This window comes from Trachurus trachurus, assembly GCF_905171665.1.
Source record: "Trachurus trachurus genome assembly, chromosome: 13".
Classification (NCBI taxonomy): Eukaryota; Metazoa; Chordata; class Actinopteri; order Carangiformes; family Carangidae; genus Trachurus; species Trachurus trachurus.
Window position 1 is genome coordinate 28,272,514 of NC_139892.1, and position 21,889 is coordinate 28,294,402.

A 21,889-nucleotide genomic window follows, 5' to 3' on the forward strand; every position below is an offset into this window, starting at 1 on the left:
CCATGCAGCATGTGGTCATTCCACCCTGCAGATTGTATCAGTCCAGGCTAAGCATCAGCACTGCTGTTTGGTTCTCCTCTAGGTGATTAACAGTAAACTAGCCTGATTGAAAGAGGAATGCATTTTGTCCAAATGAAGGCACATTACTCAAGCAAAGAGGAAAATCACTGTAGCAGGACAGGTGAAATAGTTTTTAGATAATGAGGGAGAAATAAAACAAAGGAGGGGAATAGGAAAAAAGGTGCAAGGATAGAGACAGAGTATCATCTGTCTTCGCTTGTCCAGCATCCATCCAGGAAGCCTTCCTTCTTTCCCCTTGAGTACACTCCGCCAGGCCTTGGCCGAGCTAATTGATAGCCTGTACGTTAATTTAAGTCAGACATGAGTGGCTGCTATTAATGAAGGTGAAATTTGCTGGCCTGACAGCGAAGTGAGGGTTCACGGGAGAGTGATCTACAGCCTGAGGCGCGGTCTGGAGGCAGATGCTGGAGTGGTGTGGAGAAGGGCGGCCATCACATTTCAAGAAAGCATCCACTGTGAACTCCACATGAATCCATTCTCACAGTAAAATTACCTCTATAAATTGGTCTAGGACCCATTTTCAGTGTGTGTAGAGTAGAAACGCAAGCAGAGATTTTTCTCCCTCAATTGCTTGGACAAAACTCATAGACGATAATGATGAAGTGAGCAGGAGGGTTCACTCTACAATGGCAAACTGAAAGATTGGATCTGTTTGTGCTTTATCTGCTTCAGATCGATGGGTGCATCCACGCCGGCAAGCCTATTTGCATTTAGCCTCCATAATTGCTGGCATTAATAGCGCACACATTTACAAAGTATTGTCAGCCATGAAGTGATTATGGTAATCAGTGGATGATTTGGAAAAGGCAATTTTAAACTGCTATTTTTTTTTTCTCAAATTAGTTGATCGACTTCAATCATCTGAGTACTCTAGGGAAGAGTGGCCACGAATTATCTGCGTTAATGACAGGTTTTTAGCTGGGAAAGGGTATTACTGTGATGTGACAAAGCAGATACGCAAGTGTTATTTGTTTGAGCATGTTTGTCGGTAGCGCGGTGCCATGGGTCATGTTGATGTAAACCACGCAACAATTACCTGGTGAGATCAGAGTCCTGTGGAGAATGCTAAGTGTTGGTTGTCACCGTGGCACGCTGAGGTCAGAGGTCACTTTCCTCAGCAGAGTGCTCACATGTCACCTTTCTGCTATACAGAGGCTCTTTGCCCCATCCAGTCTTATCTCCGTCCTTCCTTCACCCCCTCCCGTTTCTCCGCCTCTCCCCTCCTCCTGCCCTCATATTTAATTCAGTAGCAGTCCAGGGAGCAGGAGCATCGTGTGTGGGTGACTTCTCAAAGGCTAGACTGACCATTTTGGCTCCTTCCTTCCATCGTCGCTATAGAAGCGATGACTCTCCCAATGACCAAACGATCTTGGCTCATTAATTTTCGACACATCGCAGTAGACACTTGAAGTATCTTTTTTTCCCCCCTCATTCATACAGTCTAGGGGCGGGGTGCAGAGGGCCGTGTTGAAATGGACGCAGGAGACGCAGTCATGCATGAGTGCAGCTCCCATCTCTTCATTTAAAGACCTCTTTTAGAGGATGCTTTCTCGTAGCTTGTTATGCCCCACCCACCCCACACACCACCCCGCCCAACACACACACACACACACACACATATATGAAACTACCTCCATCCCCACTATCATGGATTCTGTTATTCAGTTATTCATGGCTTGAGGCTGAATAATGAAAGACAGTGAAAAAACACTTCACTTTGTTTCTCTCCCTCTGTCTCATTCTCTGTCTCTTGACTGGATTGCTACTTAGTTCTTGACTCCTATTGAGCAAGGGGGGGGCGCTGGCATCAGTGAAGTCAATAATATTGGTGGAAAAGTCATTAAAATGACATTTTATATTCAATAATGCTAATGCAAATTGAAAATGATTTGCTGATCTATACTAATCAAATTGTCTAAATCAGTGTCACACGCTCTTACAAACAGACACATGCGTACAAGGCTCACATGCACACAAACTTTCTTTTTATGCATTCCCACAGATTTTTTTTTTTTTTACACTATACAGCCATACAGTGTGTTTGGTAAGAGGCTCTGCATCTTGACAGTGATCTGTGCCATCAAAGAGCCCAGAGTGATGCGGCACATGAATACACAAGTAGCTCATTTGACGGCTGCGGTGGAGCAGAGGGTTGCACAGCACGGCGGCTGTGATTGCCACCTCTCTGTTCTGCTCTTTTTTATGTGGCTGTGGGAGATGGAGGTGTTTGAAGACAAAGATGAGGCTGGTGTTGTGACGCTGTCAGCCACCGCTTCATTCTGCAGCTACAGTTCATTTGAAGGCAAGAAATCCAGCTCTGAGACGTGCTGAGCAGAGATGGGGAAACAGCCATGATCCTTATTTAATTACATGTGCTACAGACAGAGGCGATGTTCTTACATTACCTGAGATCTCACAGCATGATGATGTTTGTTGAGAGTTACACTCATACAACACACGGTTCTTGATGTGCAGTGGGCAGTCGGTTATACCTATAGTTTTAATGTATAGCCATATAAATTAGACTTTGTCAAAACAAATTCTCATTTACTCTCATTTATCATAATGAAGTGTCCCATGGAGAACACATTAACACAGAATACCTCATCACTGTAATTTATCCTCTCACACTCCACATGTATCTGCTTGGCTGTGTGTGTCCAGCAGGGGGCAGGCCACCAGACAGGCAAATCACCATCTTGTGGAAGCTGTTATCTGTATGTGTAGCTCTAACTGAGAGAACTGATAAAACCACACACACTAATTGGGTTTTACAGCAACCACGGTCTCACAGTGCTCCTTCATTACCCAGGGGACAGTGCGTCTGGTTGTTTCTGTGTTCAGACATACGTGAGGGTGGGGGGTTTGCAGCATCGGTGTGTGCGTGTGAGAGAGTTAGTGTTTACACGTGTGTGCCTGTATCATAGATATGTGTGTCAACCACCCCCACTGATCTGAGAGTGCAGTGTCTGTGTGCAATCAGTGATTCCAGCAGAGACTAGAAACGGCTCAAGTGGTGTCTGCAGCCGCACTAAACATCCCCACCCCAACTACAGAAGTCGTCCCTAATGGCTCCCCAACGTCCTGCTTTCTGGGGTTAGACATGACGATTTCAAATGTCACCGTATCACAGTGACCTTTCAAGGACCTGTAATTAATCAAAGGAGAAAAAAAAGTGCCTTCTGTCTTAAATGGCAAAAATTGACGCATTTAATCCAGTCATAAGGTTCAAACATTTTTAGCATGTCTACATTTACTGTAAAAGGTCTGTGTCATGAAATAAGTTGTGTTTGTGATTTTCTTTTTTTTTTTGTACTTAGAATAAGACATTTTGATGAAGAATCATCTCTTTAATTAATAACATGTCTTTAATTTCCAAATGATTGCTAAGGAAGAATGACTTAATGTTTTAGTAATTACAGAAACACTTGCGATCTCCATTTAAACTCTTAAGGCTAATATTATTATTATTGGAAAGTCAATATATGTTGAATGATATAATTGCCTGCGGATAAATTTAGTAATTTTTAATCTTCAACTGTCCAAATGTCACCCCAGATATTCCGTGCAATCAATTGGAATTAGTAAATTGGATGAGTGCAAATTGTATCTAGGCCTATTTTCTTTAGACACCAAGTACATTTTTAGAAATTATAAAGAATAAGGGCTTAGTTCTTAATTCTGAAAAACGATGGACCTGTATTGACGTAGAAAGCTGACTCCAATAGATTTTCATCAGACTTCAAATCCCAATCATGGTATAGCAGTAGAGCCATGTTGCCTATTATGAGAAAGTGTCCCTTAATATCCTCAGTGTTCTCTGGGTGAAACGCACTAGAGAATAACAGCTGATTTTATCTCCCCACTCTTACAAGACACATGCACAGAGCTTTAGTGTCTCATGAGCGTCATCGACACCCCCATTCCCGCCTTCTATCTTTAGCAGTTCTGGCTCAGTAGTTCTAGCTCATTGAATTATTAGCTAATTGCCAGGTGAAATCAGTATTGATTGTGTATTGCACAGCGGCTCGTGGCAGCAGTGGTATATAGCAGGTCGCAAACTGGACTCTCCAGCTGCGTGTTATGAAAACCCGGGACTGTAAAGATAAAAGAGTCTGTGTGGGTGGAAGTGAAAATGCTTCCCCACGCGCACATACACACACACGCATTCAGTGTCTTTTTTAGTGTTGCGTCTTTGCTGCAGAATCTGTGCCCTCGAGAGCTATGGGATCACTGTGCTGTGCTGCTGTTGAGCCACTGTCTTGTCCTTGCTATGTAGGTCACCAGTGCCCTCCAACGATATCTTATCCCATCTGCAGTGCAGTCAATACTGTTGACAGAACTCCAAATAGCTTCGGATTAGAAGTTGCCTCATTAACTTTGTTCCTTTGCCTAAATGATTAACCTCACATCTCCAACCTACTGATATCAATTGGACAAGTTTGTAGCGCAAACGTAGTATGAAACTTTACTGTTTAATCTGCCTTTTTTTGATGTAGGGGGGTGGGATAAACCAAGAGGAAAGAAATGGAGAGTTTTTTTTTAAAGAGGCAGGGTGCTGAGGGACAAAACAGGAATGGTTTAGACACAGCGCTCTGCACTGATCCTGAGCATGGCAGCCAGTGGTGTGTTTCAGATTGTTTCCATTTGCATGATAATATGAGCATGGATTGACTCTTACACACACACACACACACACACACACACACACACACACACACACGGGCTATTACATACAGACAGGCGCTTCCAGCAGGCCAGATTACCTGGGTGAGTATTCTGGGTTTTACTCAATGCCCCGAAATGAATGAAATTCCCCCCATTAGCACACAGGTTACATAAGCCTGGTGTACAGGTATATCCAGCTGCACTGAGGCAGTAAGCTGATTACAGATGGAACTAACACAATTACTCCTCTGTAATGTAATTAACATGAATTGGATTGTGAAATAAGCAACCGGACTGTCGGGCGGATCCTCTGAAGATGCAGAGCTCTTCACCAGAATGACGCCAGAGAGAGGCTATGGCTTCAATGAATCATGTAAATGCTCTGCAAGGCTAGTTAATGTCAAAGCACGTCAGCACACACCCTGAAGTCTTTTGCATCAGATGTAAATATGAAAACATGTGAATCATCTGTACAGTAAATCTTCGGTGTGTGCATTGCAGCTTTGTTTGTTTTGTTGTTGTTTTTTTTATCGGGGAAATGTAATGGACTGCTTATGGGTGTAACTGCTGTTTCACTACAGTATGGAGTGATCAGTTTGCTATTAGTGCTGTTGGTGCATCGCTCTGCCGTGTGAAGGGCAACTGCTTTCCATACAAACTGACAGACTCTGCAGCACAAACACTTGAAATTGTAATTTGTATGTGTACGAGTGTGCGATACTTAGGTGAGCCTAATGTACCAGTGATTTGCTGAGCAGGCAGCATCACTGCAACAATTTATTCCAAGTATTTAGATATTACAGTATGTGCCGCATTCAATCATGTTTCCGCAAGACACGCATAAAGTGTATAACACATCTCCGGGACGATAGCAGTGCTGGTAGTACTGAGAGGAATTTCCGGATGCACATTCTGACTAAATGGTGAATGGCTCCCTCCTCCTCAGTCATAAACAGCTACACATATATATACACCCTGGGACATGGAGATGGATAAAAAAAATAGAAAAAAAATCTCTCTCCATGGGTGGGGCTGTTGTAAAGGTCATCTTCGCATCCAGTTTAATTTTTGCTCTTCCTCAAGAGTTAAGATCTATAAAGTGATCAATAAATCTCTTTAAATGTCTCTGCAGCTGGGCTGCATGTGATTTAACACCTGCCTTATCAGTTTCTTTCTTTCCGTTCACCACACTGACAGACCTCAGCCATCCTCTGCTCGCAAATCTAACTGTATCAGCCCCTGCCCGAGCCTCCCACATAGACCTTTATATTTGATGGATATCAGAACTGGTTCAAAGTCCTCTATAAGGTTCTGGTCCAGAGCCACTGGATGATTCCTGGTATGGAAAATGTGTCACCTGTGATCTACAGTGGGGAACAGAGTGTCCTTAGGTGTGGGATTCTTCCTTTCAGGCAGTATTGATTGAAGGAAAGATGATCTGAGGAGGCCATTAGGAGGAATAGGGAGGGGGTGCAGGCAAGGAAGGGCTGTGATGAACACCTCTCTAATCATTATGCCACGTACAGCACTGCCTACAGCATCAGCCTCACATGCAAATTCAGACACACACACACACAAACACATTATTATACACACAGGCAGCCGGACAGTAAAGCAGGATTAAAATTTACAGCAGCAGTGTGTGTGAGATTGCTCCGCTCCTGCGTTTGTTTAGATGTTTGTGTGTGTGTGCCCATTTGCTGCTGCCATGTTGTGGGGCTGGCTCTGCATCTGCACCAACACATGCATAACTGCACACCACTGATGGGTGGGGCTCTGTCACAATGAGCACAAGGAGACACAGTAATGGGACACACACACACAAACACGCACGAACACACTGAATTTTTATGATGTCTCCCAGTATCTTTGTGGTCCAGGCATGTAGATAGGTGTCTTGGGAAGATAGCTGAATCCAGTAAAGTGGGCTATTCTGCAGCTGTTGTGAACACCTCCTTTTTCCTCCTCCTGCTTGTCCTGCAGTACGGTGTGGAGCACACTTGCACTCGGGGCTCATCAGACTAAGCTAGATAAAAGCTGCTCAACTCCAGCCGAGAGCTTAATTAAAACGGGGCTGCCATTGCAGAGTGACACCTTTTACAAGCTCCTAACGGCTCTCTGCCCGCGGTTACTGCCAATCCAATTATAGACCAAAACAATAAAATAGACACGGGAGGAGCTGAAGCAAATAGGCTGGTGTTAAAAAAAAAGAGAGAGAGGGAGAGGTAGAGGGGGGAAAAGGTGGGGGCTATTAAAGATTATATGAAGATATGCACAGTGGACTGTAGAACAAGGCCACATGGGTTTCATTTTCACCAGGGATGCCTTAGTAAGTGTGCCACACTGGATAAACGACTCAGTGTCTGTGTGTACCTTTGCTCGTGTGTGTGTGTGTGTGTGTGTGTGTGTGTGTGTGTGTGTGTGTGTGTGTGTGTGTGTGTGTGTGTGTGTGTGCAGTTTCTGAGAGATCCAGCCCTTTCCTCTCAGCCTGGACACAGTTCAGCAGCATCCAAGGGATTATCTTTCCCTGTGGAAGGTCACTACCTCAATGTCATTAGGCCGGAGCCCACACAAATATATTAAAGACACACACACACACACACACACACACACACACACACACACACACACACACACACACACACACACACACACACACACACACACACACACACACTTGTACAAACACTTCAGACATGTAAGATATTTCTATCCTATTGGCTTTTAACATTGTCTAAAATTCCCTCTCTGGTTTGAATCTGCCACAGCTGGATATTTGGGATCTTAACACCTACATAGCCCCATTATAAAATTGTAAAGTGCTACATAGGGCTCATATATTATAATATTATTATAATATTATATATATTATTATAATATAAGGCACAAATATAGATAATAACTTTGCAGACGAGAGAAAGAGATGACAAGGATGACATTTTAGGAGATATTAAAGACGTTAAGGTGTTGCAGGACTAGAGGAGAATGAGATGGAAGATGTGTTTACTCATGAGGGGAAGGCTCAGTTTCCATTCAAAGACCTGTGGGTTCTCCCAGGCATAATGAATATGAGGTTGCGGGCTGTATTAGAGTCCAGTTGTTTGGTAACTCATTACCAAAAAAAGTCAGAGTTAATGAGAGAAATGTGGCTCTAACACAGTCCTGATGCAAAGCGACGTGTTTCTGCCCGAGTCTCCTCACACATGTGAAACCACTAGAGTTTAAAATTATATCTTGGTTAAATAGGAAAACCACAGCCATGACCAACCTGCTTTACAGAACTCTGTTTTTGATGAAAATCAATATCTCTAGTCATAACAAGATAACATGACTGCTTTTCCCAAATGTTCAAAATACAGCACTGTGCCTGCTCAGCCATTCTGTAGCGCAGCAGCACTATTACTCTCAATGATAAACCTCCAGTATCTGCTCCACAGTACGATCTATCACATTCAGATAGGACTGATGCAATAGCAGACTAATTTCCCAGAGAGAGAGGGCATTAGCAGGAGGCTAGTCTGCCAGTCTGCCCTCCACCACCTCCTCCTCCTCCTCCTCCACCACCACCTCCTCCTCCTCTCTCTCCTTCCTCTCACTCTCCCTCCTCTGCCCTCTTCTGTCACCCAGCACAGGAAGCAGCCCCACCTGCTCTATCATGATACCCACCTCTGTCTGAGCCGCTCCTCCCGCCTGCCTCTCCTTCCCTCAACGTCTTACTCCCCCTTCCGGCTGTGAAGTGTCCATTCTGGACTGAGCACAAGCATCAGCACAACGTCGTGGCTTATCTGAGCAGGCACAAAGACCCATGGGCACATTGTTTGTCAGTATCAGCCAGCTCCAGTTTCAGCGCACTGTACGTGTCTGCCAAGCCCCCCTGATGCATTCATGACCGTAAACAAGACAACAGAACGAAAGCTGGAAACGCCACCAAAATCATTTCGGGGCAAAATGCATCTTTAATTGTAGTGCCTGTTAATTACTGAGTGCTATGAGAATGGGAAAAGATAGAAGGAGGATACAGCACATCGCTATTTATTATGCAAATGTATTCCATTTTAGAAACAATTAAGTGATTAGAAAGCTGTCGCTCTCTGCCGTCTTTCTTCTCCTTGTCCTTACTTGTCTTTTTCTTTGCTTTTCAGCATATTACTGTAATGAAGCCATTACTTCTTCAAGTGAATTTTAATGAGTTTTTAACCAACATTTTAATGAGCTATACATTACCATAAAGCATGGATTAGGCTAAATTGAATTGTGTGTGTATGTGCACGTGTGTGTCTCTACAGTGGGGTCCTAAAGTCTCAAGACCACTTTCTCATTCACTTGAATGGGAATCTGGTCTACTGCGTGTACATGTGTCTTTGGCATTGTTAAAGAGTAGAAAGGAAACAGGTTCATTAAGAGTTAATTACACCGTCTCTCAGGAGCAGAGCCACACATTTTTCCTGGATCGGGCAGCAGAATCGCCCACTGTGGTCTCACTGTCATTACTGTGCTGCCCAGGGGCTTGTTAGGCCAAATTAGGGGTGTTGTTTGAAAAATGAGCTTTGAATGGGGCTGCTGTTTAAATAAGGATGTTTGTTTAGGCTTATCTACTGAATGAGAGGTAGATGCACAGTGTGCGGCATGAGTTTGATGGAATGCACCCCATTCATTTACAGTCAGCCCCATCTATTCAGCACCTTTGTACTGCTCACCACCTCTACAGTTTGACCTTGATCAGCCACCCTCTCGTCATTTCCCCCCGTTGTGTTGGGTTATGTCTTTCCTCTTTTCTCTCAGCATTCTCACAAGAGCGCACATGCTCTGTTTCTTTCATCCCCTCCAAGGCTCTATTAAGGATGCACATTTCATATGGTATCACCACCTGTGATTTCCCCCCGCTATGATATCACTGTCGGCCATATGATTCTCTTTACCTTCACTCTTTTCCATATTTGCTGCATCTTATCTGCGAAAGTGACAGTGTTATTTACAATCCCGTAGCCCAGGATTTGCAGATAGGGAGAGTGCTGGAGGAGATCATATCAGGCTCGGCCATGGTCTATGGAGAATGATTGGGTGTGCATGTATATGGCCTCATCTGCAGAACCTAATCTGCAGTCGGTAAAGAGAGAGAGAGAGAGAGAGAGATCACTGACAAGCCCGTAAAAGAAAAGTGGAGGAAGCAAGACATTGGACAACACTATGGGATTTCACAAAAAAGGGAGAGAAAAAATCAACTTAGAAGATAGGAGATAAAGAAAGAGAGAATGACCCCTGATGGTGGTCGGAGAGAATGAGACAGACAGAGAGAGATGGTGATGAGTTGTGCTAATGATGAGAGGCTCTGCTCGGTTCTCAGAGGGGGTACAGCCTTAGGCACCGCCAGACGGCCATATTTTTGCAGCTGTTTCTCTGGTTTGACCCGCAACCCCTCAGTGGAGGAATATAGAGGGATATGTGCGGACCTGCTGCTTGCCTGCCTGCTGAGGGGGTAATTTCTGTATCTGGATGCGGGGGCAAAGGTTACCTCTGGCCGGTGGGAGGGCAAATGAGCGAGTCAGAGCTGAAGAAAGAAAAAAGCTTGCATCCAGACAAATGGGGCGCATCTCCCTTAGCTGTGTAATATTATATATCAAGGCGTTATCCGTCTTCTGCCCTCAGCATCAACAGTAATACAAAACACCAATGACAGCACATAGACTAGGTTTGGTATGTTTTGTCAAGTGACATATATATTGTCTCTCTTCTCTAAGGGCGGAATTGAAAATGGCAGTATTGTAATAGCACTCTGCCGGATGAAGCGCAAAAAAAAGCACTCGAATGAAATGATATTATAGCTGGGAGCTACCTCTCTACAGCTCTCCCTGTTTATATGTGTGCGTGTGTGTGTGCATGAGTGTGTGTGCATGGTTTATTTTCTAATCAGAGTGTGGGTAGAAGGTGGTGGTTCTGGGTGCTGGGGTATGGCCCCGGGCTTCTAGCTGTTGTAATCTCTCTCTGTGTTTCTTAGCCTCTGACTCAGGAGACTATGAAAGCACGGAGGGCCTTTTCTCTGCAGTAAATAGAGAGGGAGAAATAATAACAACCACCAACATACGCAAACATCCACATTTTTAAGTATTACAAAAAAGATACCGAGCCCTGCAGCTTTTAACAATGCCTCGTAGTTCGTCGGGTTTGCGTGTATAGGTTTGTCTTTCTCTGTGTGTGTGTTAGCGCGCTGAATGTCTATCAAAGTGATGTGAATGTCAGAGCAGGGGCGGAAAAAAAAAAAATTAGATTTTTAGACATCAGTCTGTGGTGTTGTGGCAGCAAGTGCAACCTTTGTGAACCAGAGCTAGGTACGCTCCTGTAGGTGAATGTGTTTGTCAGCACTTATCTCAGTATGCTGGCTGGAAGCTTCAGTCAAGGCTCCCCACTAATCTTACCGACAAGCAGTGTCATCCTCCAGTGAGTAATATCTTGGGCGGGAGAAGAGGGCGCACTGTACAAAATATCTCCTCTCATCCTGTCCTTGCTCTGCCACCCCCGCCGCTATGATGCCAGCTGTTTGTGCTGTCACGTATCTGCGTCCGGCTGTTTCTTTTCTCTTTTTTTTTCATTTGTTGTTGTTAGTCTTTCTCAGATTTGAACGCACACATGTAGACTTGCTAATGGTTGCTGGCATAGCCCCCCCCCCCCCCCCCCCCCTCTGTCAATGTACGACAATCTGCTTTACAAAGTAACTGTGTGGGTGTCTCTTTTTTGTTTTTTATTTTGGCAAAGACTTCCGATCTCAACCCTTTTGGCTGTTTAACGGTGCAAGTTGCAACCTGAATCCCCTTCCCTTTAAGTTCCAAGGTGTTGAATCGGTGCCAGCTGAAGGAGCTGCGAAATTTGCCATGCTTTGCCCCCTGCCTGCTGCTCCTTCATTCAAATCAACCCACTCCTCTGATATTTGGGGAACCAGATAAATAAATAAATAAATAAATAAAAGACGAGAGGCAAATGCAGATGAATTTTTTTTTTTTTTCCAGATATGAGGTTCTTTCTAGCCTCCAGCCGGATTGACAGATGTAGTACTTGCCAACAGAGAGGTGTAAATGTAAAAAATATATAAATATTAATAAGCGAGCGAGCAAAACGGCAGAGTTTGGGGCCTGCTGCAACTCCGCGGGAGGTGAGATGTTTTCAGTGGAAGATGAGTTGAGTGTTTCAGGGGGATTGAAAGGCAATTACCTCGCGTCTGTCGACTGATTCGGGCCCGAGTGCCTACAGGCTCTCGGAGGTGGAGAGTTCAGGTTCAGCAAATGCACAGACCCACTTAATGATACACTCATATCAAATGCGCCTCACATAGATTAACAGAGAAAAACGGTTACGTTGTGGTTCTAAAAAAAAAATGTTTAAAAAGCTTGCTCTTGGCTTATGATCGCTGACATAGTGTAGTGTAGCTCATGGAGATGCCTGCAGGCGACCAGTAGATAACATGCTCATACGATAATGGAGCTATAGGCAAACCCTCCACTGAGGGGATGGATATTTGAGTGGAGTGTCTGCTTTAACCACGGGAGGTTGACCTTGATGCTAGTGGCCTTGTAGATAGGATTAGATAGTGTACTAAAGTCTATTTGAATTTGGCCCTCCACTCATTTACTTAGTAAATGTATCTGCTCAGAGTCTTAGTATTAGCAAGCCCTGAACCAACACACGGGGCATAATCCTTTGACCAGTGTTGTATCCTCTGTTTGTTTGCTTGTAGCTGTTTGTAACCCAGTGTTTGTCCTGTCCTCAACAAGTGTGTGTGCATGTTGTCTTTTATTTGCCACAGTGTGTGCAGCTTCTCAGTTTTTGTCATTTTGGTGTATTCTACTCTGCTTGTATTTATTTACTGTAGATTGCAGCGTAGGGATGCATTTACTGTGACGCGCGGTGTAGTATTGTATTAGATTAGACAGCACGGTGCAAGCACAGTAATGATGCACCTAACCAGTGTTTCTTTTGTCACTGTTCTGTTTCAGAGAAAATTGATTCTGACAAAATCCCATGGGTGCTATCAGCACTGAATGGAAAGGAGCAATTAAATCCAATGTGATCTTGAAAACAACAGGCAGTATATGGTCTAAACCAGGCTATGATTTTAAACAGCGGGGCTGCTATTTGTAATGCAAATACACAGAGCTTAGTGGTGGCGGCTGTTATGCCCACTCTGGCCAGGCCAGGGGGTCTGCCACTCCGAAGCTGGCTAATTAGCTTAGCTCTTTAGATTAAAGGGCAGCCCGGCATGAGAGAGAGAGAGAAAACCTTTACTTCTACCTATTCTATATTCTCTCCTAACACCCCTGTGTAAAGGTTTCATTTGAATTCAAGTCACACCGAAGTCCCACTCTGTACCCCTGTGCATCCCCAAGATAATTGGGTTGAAAGCTTCCTCCATTCCACCGCCTGGCTCTCCCTCGTCTAAAAAAATAAATAAGAAGACATCGGCTGCGCGGCTTTCTGTAGAGAGGGTTAGAAGAGTGAATGAAGAGATGAGAGAAGCCTGGAGCGCAGGGACGAGTTATCCCCTCTTATAATCCCGGCCATCCCTGCCATTGTCCCCTGTGCCATGTGGAATTTACATAAGGACCTGTGGTGCTGCCCTTAATTTAGCCCTCCTCAAGCATCTTCAAACATCATCCAACAAACTCAGTCCTTTTTATCCAGCGGGGGAATCACGTGTCCCTCGTCTCTGCACAGATGGACACACCGCTGAAGCTCAAATTCCTAAAGTGCTGCTCCACGGATTAGATTTGTACTGTAGATCAAAAGGTGAAAGATCTGTTTGAGTACACACAGCGGGAGAGCCAGCGTGACCCCCAGTTTGTACTTTTAAACCGCTTTTTTAATTGCATTAGGAATTTTTGTATGTTCACTCATTAGTATGGAAGTTGTATCATGCCCTGAGTACACCTCTTAACGGAGGATTTAATTTCTCAGAGATAGTTTTCAATGTTGGTGTTAGCGCCCTTGTATTTCTGTGCTTGCTTGCGTGTGTGTGTTTGTGTGTGACATCATTTTCCGTCGTTTGATAATGAGCTGGTTTTGTGTGTCGCTGAGCACTAGGCAGGCTGAGAGGCTATCTGTGTGATGAAAGGCCTACCTGGGGGTGATAAGATACAAGGCCACAGTTGTTCATCAGACCACCCACTGTTTTTTGTGTGTGTGTGTTTTAGCACATATCTGCTTGTGTGTAAGTCTGAGAGTGTGTACATGCCAGCGGAGTGAAGCGGTGTTGCACCCCCGTGAGCCCTCACATGTGAATGACACGAGGCTTCAGGGCATTATGTCTCTGTTTATTCTGCTCCCTCCACAGGGACCTCCATTAGCTCCAATTAGCTTTCACTTGTGCTTGCCTAGCCGGATGAAGCTTCGCATCCCATTTAAATAGCCACAATGAATGTTACATGAAGTCACACTGCATTGGATCCGCACAACATACTAGACGTTTGAATAATAGTGGACTTAACCATATATGCATTTCAATTGAAAAAACATTAACCTTCGCCTTCTTTTCTCTCCTTAGTGCTGCGAGATGACTTCAGACAAAACCCCACAGATGTGGTCGTGGCAGCAGGAGAGCCAGCAATCCTTGAGTGTGTACCTCCCAGAGGCCATCCTGAACCCACCATCTACTGGAAGAAGGACACAGTGCGAATCGATGACAAGGATGACAGGATCACTGTGAGTATCATTACCATCTGGTATTATAACCCAACCGAATAGGAAGCACATTTGTCAATGTCTGCCGTGTATACAATGGAAAATGTTTTTTGTTTTTTTTTCTTTAGATTCGGGGAGGGAAGCTAATGATCTCCAACACAAGAAAGAGTGACGCTGGCATGTACATCTGCGTGGGCACCAACATGGTTGGAGAGAGGGAGAGCGAGACGGCACAAGTCACAGTGTTTGGTAAGTTTTGTTCCCTCCAGTTCTCCTGAAATGTTTGTTTCTCTTGACTGATGTAACAGCCATTTCAATACATGTTACCGCATATTCTCAGGCACTGAGTAATTGCAACGTGCCTCAAATGTACTGTATGTTGTGCTCAAATGTGGGAATAGGTTGAGGGAAAGTGTTCTTCTTCTTCTTGTGGAATTCTTGATAGTGATGATTTTCAACGAGTTACATACAATCTGGACCATGTGCACTATTCAGCACTAGGTTGTCAAGAAGTTACAAAGAGTGAGAATGAAATATAACTAATAAAAAGTTTGTTAAAGAGGTCTCAGTTCTTGTGTTGGTTCACTTCTGTGAACATGTTAATGATCACGAAAGAACAAGAATCAAGTTAGTTATTTAATATTATTGTAATATTACAATAGAGAGGATCATTCTGTAGGAAGTGGCCACTGTATGGAATGATACATATATGATATAGACATACAGTACCGTACACTGACACCATCAAATTATCTATTTCTGTTCTCTGTGCCCTTCCTGCAGAACGACCAACTTTCCTTCGGAGGCCCATCAACCAGGTGGTCCTGGAAGAGGAGACAGTGGAGTTTCACTGCCAGGTACAAGGAGACCCCCAACCCAATGTACGCTGGAGAAAGGATGATAGTGATGTCCCCCGTGGGAGGTAAGCAATATTTTCCGGGAGAAAAAAAAGGCTCTATTTCAGGGGAATAAGACAGTGCTAATATTATTTCCTCTCAGTCAGTTTTGAGTATCTGTTTCCCTGTGCATACCTGTGAGTGAGTGAGTGAGTGAGTGAGTGAGTGAGTGTGTGTGTGTGTGTGTGTGTGTGTGTAGTATTGATGTGACAGGCTGCACTTAATGCAAAGGAGCTGATGTCAGTGTGAGTGACTGTCTCAAACTAATGATAACTCACACTGCCAGCTCTCACCTGGCTTGGCTGCCAGGGGGCAATAAATAGCCCCATTAGGCTGTACACAGTGCACATTACGCATTCTGGATAAAATGACTGCAGCGCCGGCCGGGTGCCCCAGAAACCAGCTGCCACAGCCATAACTAGGGTAGACAGTGTCTCATGTCAAGGAAGGGCTCGACATCAAGACAAACAGATATTGAGCTAGACAATTAAAACTGAGTGACAGGTAAGTGGGCAGGCAGGTTGAAAAGTAGACATTAAGAGGAGTTGTAAAAAAAAAAAAAAAAAAAAAAGAGAGACAAGAGACAGACAGAATGACAGGAGATACGAAGAGACAGAGTAGAGCAACTGACATGACCCTCAAGTGTCTGTTTACAGGTGCAGCTGTTCAGGTGAAGTCTTGGCACAGACACCTCTGAAACCAGGAGATAATCACTCCCACCTTCACACATTTAACCCCGCTCAGACTGCGAGCCCCTCACTAACACAACACAAGCACACACTCATATTTGCAAAAAAAAAATAAAAATAGAGACTGGTGTAAGAAAAAGCAGTATAGTCTATAATTTACAGACTTCAAGCTGTAGGCTCCTGCACCGTGCTGTAAAAAGCCACTGATTACATAGTGATACTGTTTCTTGTTAGGTCCTGTGTGTGTGTGTCAGCCTGTTGCTTCACCGTGAGTCACCGGACTCGCAGTCAACAGTGTCATTGTCAGGGAGTGGACTTCAAAGAGACCAGCGTTCTGTCCCCAGCCAGCAGTTCAGTCGCACACGGCTTGGATCACGTCATAAAGCATACACTCAGAGGACCTGACATCTCTCAAGGCTAGCTACAGAGCCCAGCGTGGGCGGGTTGTTTGCGCCTGATAAGGATTTGGTTCACTGGGCAGTGGGACATGAGCGCTGTGCCAAAGCAAACACATAAAAGTGTTTCACTCATGTCTTTGATAGGGAGTTGGCTCTGGAAATGAGTTCATTTTGTACACTAATTAACAGATTTATAATGGAGTAGGATGAGTGTCATGTGCCCGCGTCTTTGCTCACTGTATCATTCCTTTGAAGTTCAGCCTTATTTGGATGTGGAAAAAGAAAAACTGAGCACATGAAAAAGATACTGCCAGCATTAAGAACCGATAAATATCGCAGAGGTTCTAATCACATTGGGAAAACTTTTGTTTTCCTCGCTATATTTAATTCACCAGTTTCGCTTTGAAGCAGGCAGCAACGAGGACTGAGATATTCTAATCCTGACATTTTCTGCCGCCTTTGTTGCGTGCCAAAAAGAAGACTCCTCATATTGTTAAGTGACGATCTGTTCCTGCTCTGTCTACTCCTTATCCTCGCTTAATAAACATCAAACATGGCTCCTCTCTAACTGACAGAGGAATTGTTTAAAATCCCACGCAAGAATACAGTAGCTTCCAGTTTGATAACTGGCAAGTGCTCTGAAAAGGGAAGAAATAAACACAACCATTGTAGCACAGCCATTGTGTCACCACAGTCTGGGCCTGTGTAGCTGGATCAGTAGTGGTCTTCTCCATATAGGAATGAAAGACGACTAAAGATCAAGCACTTCTATATGCAGTGGGGGGTGCTCTTTGTTTGCTCCTTACCCGAAAAGGTTACACTGTCCTTATTATTATGATAAGCTGTAGAAAGAAAGACACTTAGTGAGGCCATTCGCTCTTTGCCATGGAATTGTTTCAACTTGTCTTTGCTGGTCCCTTTACACACTTCACATACGCCTGTGTCTTTTCTGTGGGTGTTTGTGTGTGTGTAACTTTTTATACCAGGGAGAAGGGAAATGGAGCCTCAGCTGAGTAAACAGGTCTTTAATATGCTCAGTGGCTCCAGCAGCCTCCCAGGCAAACACACACACACACACACACACTGGCACATAGACATGAAGCACGCCAGGATGGCACTGGCTTCAGTCTCTGTGGGAGGGAACAGGAGATAGAGACAGCTCAAGAACGATTTCACGTAGAGGACAAAGACAACAAAACTGCCTATCTTACCTCACTGTAGGTATTTTACCCTTTTCTTTTTGTAAAAATCTAGCTTATCAACCCCAGGACACTCGTCAACAGGCTTTGGTGCTGCAGAGTAGTAAAGTAGGCCAGTTTCTTTTTCTTTTCTTTTACTATATGTTATGAGGAGAAATCCCTGAAGATATCCCTGTGGAACCATTAAAATTAGAGTCTGACACATGTCAAAGTGTCTACTGTGTCTATTTAAATTAAAATGTCAAGGAGCTACAGGTGCATTAATTATGATTGGGAATTTAGATATTTCTATGTGAGTTAAGGAAATACTTACTCAGGTTAATTTATTCATCAGACTTACTTACAGCACTGTTATTCATATTTTGTTTCATTTTAATAGCCATTTTTTCAACTAATGCTAAATTACAGAGCCTGTTTCTTTAAGAGACAAAGATCTCAAGGTGAAATTGAATTCCTCCCAGTAAGGAAAAGATGGGAGTGTGTGAGGTGCCGGTGTTAAATACATGTAGTCAACTACGACATGTGAAATTAGTTATAGGTAGGCCGACTGGCCAAGACAAAATAATTACCTGTAGCTGAAATTAGATCAGCCAATTTTATGAGCTTGCAGGTTCTTGATCTTGTAATGGCTTTTTCCTTTTTTCTTTATCTTTAATACCTCAGATAAAACTGCATGTTTCTATTAGGTCACAAAGGCTTTTTCAACTTCTTTCATTGTCATGCGCAGAATTCCTGAAATAAAAATGCAAAGTGTCTCGAAGGACAGGACCTAAATTATGAACGGACCGATGAGTGTGCTGAACAACAGTTGGTAATTGGGGCTTTAATTATTGCCATGGTAGGAGGAGAAAAATCACATGTATCCGCTCCGGGCGGGATTAAAATCACTGACCAGCACATGTAATATTTAAATCACCCAACCCCCCCCTCCCCTTAGAGAAATAAATCCAGCACAAAAAGGCTTCATTCTTTTTACCAATATACATACGATTAGACTCAGATGTGGAGTTGTGTGTCTTCCCTGGGGAAAACCTCTGGCATGTGTCTCCGCTCAGCTGGAGAGCAGCGAGGACTCGAGACAGACTTAGAGCAGATATTGTATCTACCAAGTCTTTCCATAATGTGGCTAACAATCAAGTCCTCCATATGTAGTTGTGATTACTCGGTTCTTACCAAATTATCAAAGTGTCACATCATTATCAGTGTCAGATTAAAATCCGTCTGTTAAGCATTTCTTCAGAGTCTTGGGGAAGTGACACAATAGCTGTTCCCACATCAGAGAGAAAGAGAGGCTCGTCTCTGAATAGAAGAAGGTTCTGCCACAGTCTATACAGAGAAAAGACTGTAGGCAATGTGTGTGATTTCCTATTGCCTATACCAAGTGTGTTGTAGCCCAAGTCTTTCTTTCCTTTGCCTTCCCTCTCCCTCCTCATTTGCTCTGGACCCTTGTGCCCTCTCCTGTGCTTATCAGAGCCCCTTTGGTCTTGCAGACCATCTGTATTCTGCCCCCCCACCCCCTTTTCCCCTCGTCCCTGTTGACCTCCACAGCACAGCCCCTGCAACATTCAGCAGAAAAGCTTCTCTTTCTCACTCAATCCCTTTGTGGCGTGCGTATATGTGTGTGTGTGTGTAAGTGTGTTTGTGTGTGATAGAGGTGTGTGGGTCATTCTATTTGAGAGAGCTGTTAAAGCTAGTGTGACAGCAGCGCCTTTGTTATGCTGACCATCCAGTTTCAGTGATTTCTCACCTCCGCAACTCAGCAGAATGAAAAGACGGCAGGCTACGGTTCCTGTCTCCATTACTTCCCTTGATATATAAGTGGATACATCTGGTATTTATGAGAGCGCATGTGAAAGGTGGCTGCCTAGAGGAGCGGCTGCTGCTGATGATTAGGCGTATATTTTATCTTTAGGGTTTATTGACATTGGGGGTATCAATAACGGTACAATATTGTACTGTACAGAGATATGGAAAATACGATTCAGCATTAATTAGAGATGTGCAATCAATAATTTATTATGTATCAGAGCTTTTCATTCACCTTCATGGAATAATATAGAAATGGTCTTCTCCTTGCCTCACTGCAGAGAAAGCTCCATTGCAAACTTGTACACTATAGTTCTGACTTTCTCAGTGCTTTTTGTGTTTGTGCATCCTTTGTTCTTCTAACACACATACACACAAACGCACTGAGAGAGAAACTATGCTTCCAGGAATCAGTCAGTGAGCCATGCTTTGCCTTGTCTTTTTTTTTTTTTTTTTCCCGCTCAATCTGCAGCATTTTCCAGCGCAACGGTTCCATCTGCTCCAAACCACTTTGACTAAGTAAAGACTGCGCTGCTGCCACTGTTGCTGTGGTGATGAGTAAGGAGACAAGACAAATTTAGGATCAATCTGCTGCCCGCAACCCCCCTCCCCTTTCCCCAGCCACAGCCACAGGGTTGAAAATCTCGCCACACTGATCTTTGATTAATGTTGGATAAGGTGACGAATGTCAGTCAGACTGTTTGGACGGCCCCTGACCCTGCTGAGGCCCCGAGGTGTGCCAAGAAGGAGTGGAGCTCTGGCTAAGGGCCTTACAGAAGGAAGATGAGAAGCAATAGCGGTTAATTGATTCCCTCTCATGGGTGACAAGGCCCCGGACAGGTAGACTCCAGCTCCTTTGATCAGGTTGAGGTAAAGTAGCAGTCAGATGGTGTAAAACTGGATCAGACTGTCAGAAATAAATGGAGCAGAGAGAGGGACTTTGTGTCAGAGCAGTCAGCCTTCGAGACCAGACCGGTATTAGTCCTTTACTGTATCTCCAGTTGAGACTCACAAGTTGGTGCACACACCCATTCAGGCTCCTGCCAGTCCCATTCACATGTACACAGAGGAGAGGCAGATAAGATCCTCTCAGGTTTAGTCATTTTGTGGATAAGTGTACGCACTCACACACACACACACACACACACACACACACACACACACACAACCAAGAGATAAGATTCTCTTATGGTGAGTACATTGGCACAAGTCTGAAGGTGGAACACGGGTGACTGTGTTCCTGATGGACAGTTTAAAGGCAAATCCTTTAAGATGATCTGTGAGATGTAATGCTTTTAAAGTGTGTCCAATAAAGTTTTCATCTCACTTACAGCCTGCTACGTGTAGCGAACGCATCAAGTTGACAAGCCAAAAAAAAAAAAAAAAAGCTCTTTTGTCTTGGCATTTGCTTACATTCCCATCACTCCTCATCTCCCTGCTTTAGTGAATGACTCTGCACATGTGTGGATGTGTTGGATGATTGTATACTTTGTTCTTTGTGCGAGCATGTGCGTCTGTGTGTACAGTGTGCCTTTTCTGTTTGAAAAGGAGGGAGAGTCCGGCAGGGTGAACTTGGCTCTTCTATCCTTTCCACAGCCCTTCTACATGTGCAATTACATTCCTCCTCTAATAGAGAACAGAGCTCTGCCCCAATCCAGTCGCAATAAAGAGCTACTGTTCCCTTGCTGTGTGTACTTCCATGTGTGTGTGGCCACAACTACTTCTTATCCCTGAGTATTTCCACTCATCTTGTCATCCAGGCTGATTCCATATAGGAAGTTGATTACAGATTGACTGGGCTCATGTTTCCCTCTAATAAGTCATGGACCAGCCTGAGGTTCTGTTTTGAGAGATTGATGGAGACGGGGCCAAGAACAATAAGCATGTTGTCCAGTATGTGTGTATTATGTGGGTTCTCCGCGGTGCAGGCGCTCGATCAGGCTGTGGGAACCTCTAGGAGCTGTCGAACTGTTCACGTTTCAATAAGTGATGACAATATCTGCCGCTCTCATGCCTGTTCTTGACATAAAGTGAAGGATCAATCTGCCACCCTCCACCCCCTGGGAATTGTAAAGCTTTGATTATCAGCCCAGAGGATGAATCCCGGATTACAATGAATTTGTGTATATACAGTCATTTCACAGAGAGAATGAATCGTAATGATCTCGGTAAACCCTGGAAAAGTCATTCTCATTAAAACTAATGACATTCCCATCAGCCCTAGGAATACTTTGTCTTTAATGCTAATCAGCAAATGTCAACACTCTAATACACGGAACTAATATGGAAAACCCTATATGTCCCTAACATCAGCATGTTAGCATTTAGTTCAAAGCATTGTTGTACACAGGCACAACTTCACAGAGCTGTTAGAATAGCAGTGGGTCTTTTTTTAATACAATATTTAAAAGTGGAGACTGCTGTAGATTCTCTGTGCTGCTTTTGTACTACATGAAAATTAATCTCTTGATTCTTGAGAATGGAGT

General features: G+C 44.0%; 1 protein-coding gene across 1 annotated transcript in view; it reads left to right on the forward strand.

Moving 5' to 3' along the window:
- Positions 1–21,889, forward strand: part of robo2 (roundabout, axon guidance receptor, homolog 2) — a gene marked incomplete at its 5' end in the record, with an annotated part of 156,892 nt that overhangs the window by 84,315 nt on the left and 50,688 nt on the right. Inside the window, 3 exons of the mRNA XM_083984825.1 lie at positions 14,279–14,436; positions 14,544–14,664; positions 15,199–15,337. Of these exons, the coding sequence (XP_083840951.1) occupies positions 14,279–14,436; positions 14,544–14,664; positions 15,199–15,337 (418 nt within the window). The remainder of the gene's footprint in view (positions 1–14,278; positions 14,437–14,543; positions 14,665–15,198; positions 15,338–21,889) is intronic.